Genomic DNA, 2997 nt, shown 5'->3' on the forward strand with positions numbered 1-2997 from the left:
AAAGGCACTCATACCAGAAGCCCTCCTCTTACACAAAGACTTTCAAGTGTTCATTTGCTTCCATACCCTCAAACCCAAATCACTCACCTCCTCTGCTCTCCTCCCTCATGAATCAATTGTCTCGACTCCTCACCTCCTATGTCAGGCTGTCCCCCTCTGCCAAGGACAGGGCCTCACCGCTGCTGAAGTAAGATCCTCGGCACCTTGACCAGCACATAGCTGCAGCTCCCTGGCATCCAGTGCAGTGACCCACTCTCCAGACCAGCCTCAGCCTTCCCACTGCCACTTTTCAGGACCTGGTCCCCCTACACTTTATCCCAGAGGCCCATCAGCAGCCATCTCACAGCCTCTGCAGGGTTGCCCTCTACCTCCTGCATCGGGCACTTGGCACACACACATAGCCCACTACCTCTAAGATATCTGTCTTGGCTCAGCTCCTCAACCAGAGCACAGTCCCTGCCCTGAGCCTCAAGAGCAGTGTGTAAGGCATGCAGGGCTGCTGGTTGAGTATAAGTGAGCAAGAGTCATAAGACCATCAACTCCATCCTTAGGTAACTGCCAGTGTCAGTGAGGAGAGACGAGACAGGGCAAATTGATGCCCTAGTTCAGGGTAACTGTGGGTGGCACTGAAGCCTCAGGGCCCAGAGCAGCAGCATCTGGGTTATTCTCCATGTCTTGGAGGAAAGCAGGAATCCCACCTTCCCCATGGGAGACAGGCAGGTCATGGGGAAGATGGACAACCTTTCCCAAATAGCCAGGCAATTCCCTGGGCGCAGGCCATGCCTGCTACCTTCTGGCAGGACCACCTCTCCTCCACCTCCCCCACCATGCACGACCTGGCTTACCTGGGAGGATCTCATTCCAGTTCACACGGATGTAGCGGTCCCGGTCGGCCCGCGAGTGCTCATGCCAGAAGCCCAGCACGTGCATAAGCTCATGCAGGACGATGCCTGGGCCCCTCTGGAGACAGCTGGGCCCTAGAGATACCACCTGCATCCCTCCGCTGCGGCCAATGCTCGAGAAGCACCTGCAGGGCCATGAAAGTGCTGGGTGGGCATTGGCCAGGAGAATCGGCAAACCCAGGCCCCTTGCCCCTCCTCCCAGGACCTGGGATAAGAGAGCACCCAGAGCGAGTCCCCGTCCTGGGCTGTAGCCCCCAGCTTGCTGTTCCCAAGTCCCCCCCACTGCTTGGCCCTCTGTGAACGGGGTGTGCTGAAACCCTGTTTCCAGCCTGCACTGTAGAGAGTTGGTGAGAACTGATGTTAACATGGATGATGGAAGCAGCTGATTACGTGAATGTCTCCACACAGGGAGCCCCGAGTCAAAGCTCTCATGCACATTCTCTTAGGGCCCTAGCAAGCTAGGAAAGCAGTATTACCGTCACCCACATTTCAGAGAGAAGACAGAAGGGGCTCAGAAGTTAAGGGACTTGCCAGAGTCACCTGGCTCCTGCGCCATGGAACCTGGATCCGAGGCCAGGTCTGCCCCATGACACATGCACTCACTCCCCAGGTCACGTAGTCTCCCGGGGGATGGAGTGGAAGGTTCTTTAAAGGATTGAGCACCTCCTTGCCCACCTCTCCTGAGTATTTGCCCTGAGTATTTGTAGGTCTAGCTCATGCTGAGCAGACCACTCAGATGGGCAGGGGGACTCTAGACTAGAGAGGACAGGCCCAGACACAGGTTTTAGACAACAGTTTTGTTAATTTCAGGCTGAACTCAAGACAGCTGAGGCTCTCACCATGCACACATAGGCACACTCACACACCCACCAAGAAGCACTTACCCAGACATGGGGATGATGGAAATGAAGTCCCTCTGGCCATCGTAGGCAACAAACCTGATGCACGTGAAGCGTTCAAACTCAGCAAATGCCTCCAGGATGACTTGGCGGCTAGGCTTATCTGGGGAAGAGACCCGCCGGCTAAAGCCCCAGCCAGGCTCCCTGCACTGCTCTCCCCCAGATGTCTGCACGGGGGGAAGGAGCTGAGCTTTAGATCATTCTCCAGTGTAGAACGCCAAGAAATGTCAGCATGGGGCTTTCCTGGTGGCCCAGTGGTTAAGACTCCATGTTTCCAGTGCAGGGAGCATGGGTTCAACCCCTAGTCAGGGAACCAAGATCCTGCATGCCTCACAACATGGCCAAAAACAAGTAAGGATGGATGGATGGATAGAGGGGTGGATGAATGGGGGGTGGATGTATATAGATAGGAAGAAAGGGCAGCATGATGGTGTGGGAAGGAAAAAGCAGGGCTCCAGGTGCACCCTGGCTGTGTGACCTTGGGCTGGTCACTGTCTTCTGGGCCATCTGGTCTTGAAATGGATCAGACTGTCCCTAGGTGTGGCTTCCCCATCAGCTCCTCCAGGACTTTAGCATCCCAGCTCAGGGGCCCATGAGACAGAGGGCTTCTGACAGAAGGATTCTTTGGGTGATGGTGGAGGAAGCACAAAGGGGAATTAAAACCCATAGAGGGAACTTCTCTGGTGGCTCAGTGGTAAAGAAGCCTCCTGCTAATGCAGGAGACATGGTTTGATCCCTGTTCTGGAAAGACCCCACATGCCACAGAGCAACCAAGCCCATGAGCCACAACTGCTGAGCCTGGGGTCTGGAGCCCACGAGTTGTAACTGCTGGAGCCGGCTCGCCCTAGAGCCAGTGCTCTGCAACAGGAGAAGCCACCGCAACGAGGAGCCTGTGCACACAGCTAACGAGCAGCCCCTGCTCACTGCAGTCAGAGAAAGCCCGTGCAGCAGCGAAGACCCAGCACAGCCAGTACAAATAAATAAAAATGAAAAATAAAGTCGCTGTATGTCATTAAAGAAAAACAAAGCGAAGAGGAGCCGGGCTGCGCAGGGAGGAAGGCCCACAGCTCCGGGGCCTGGGGCCGACTCACCGTATTTGCTGGAGAGCAGGAAGGGGACCTCCACAACACCGCCATTCTTAGGCCACTTGCTGCTGGTCGCCGAGAACAGCCGGAAGGGACTCTGAGGAGAGAGTG

The 2997-nt window shown here is 55.7% G+C and overlaps 1 protein-coding gene across 1 annotated transcript in view; it reads right to left on the reverse strand.

The window, feature by feature from the left end:
• Nucleotides 1–2997, reverse strand: part of ASTL (astacin-like metallo-endopeptidase (M12 family)) — a 16851-nt gene that overhangs the window by 9081 nt on the left and 4773 nt on the right. The window contains exons 4-6 of the mRNA XM_010829850.1: nt 2893–2983; nt 1787–1904; nt 846–1027 (exon numbers count right to left, since the gene is read on the reverse strand). Coding sequence (XP_010828152.1) covers nt 846–1027; nt 1787–1904; nt 2893–2983 — 391 coding nt within the window. The remainder of the gene's footprint in view (nt 1–845; nt 1028–1786; nt 1905–2892; nt 2984–2997) is intronic.

The sequence above is a fragment of the Bison bison genome, unplaced genomic scaffold (assembly GCF_000754665.1).
Source record: "Bison bison bison isolate TAMUID 2011002044 unplaced genomic scaffold, Bison_UMD1.0 scf7180017864508, whole genome shotgun sequence".
Taxonomy (NCBI): domain Eukaryota; kingdom Metazoa; phylum Chordata; class Mammalia; order Artiodactyla; family Bovidae; genus Bison; species Bison bison.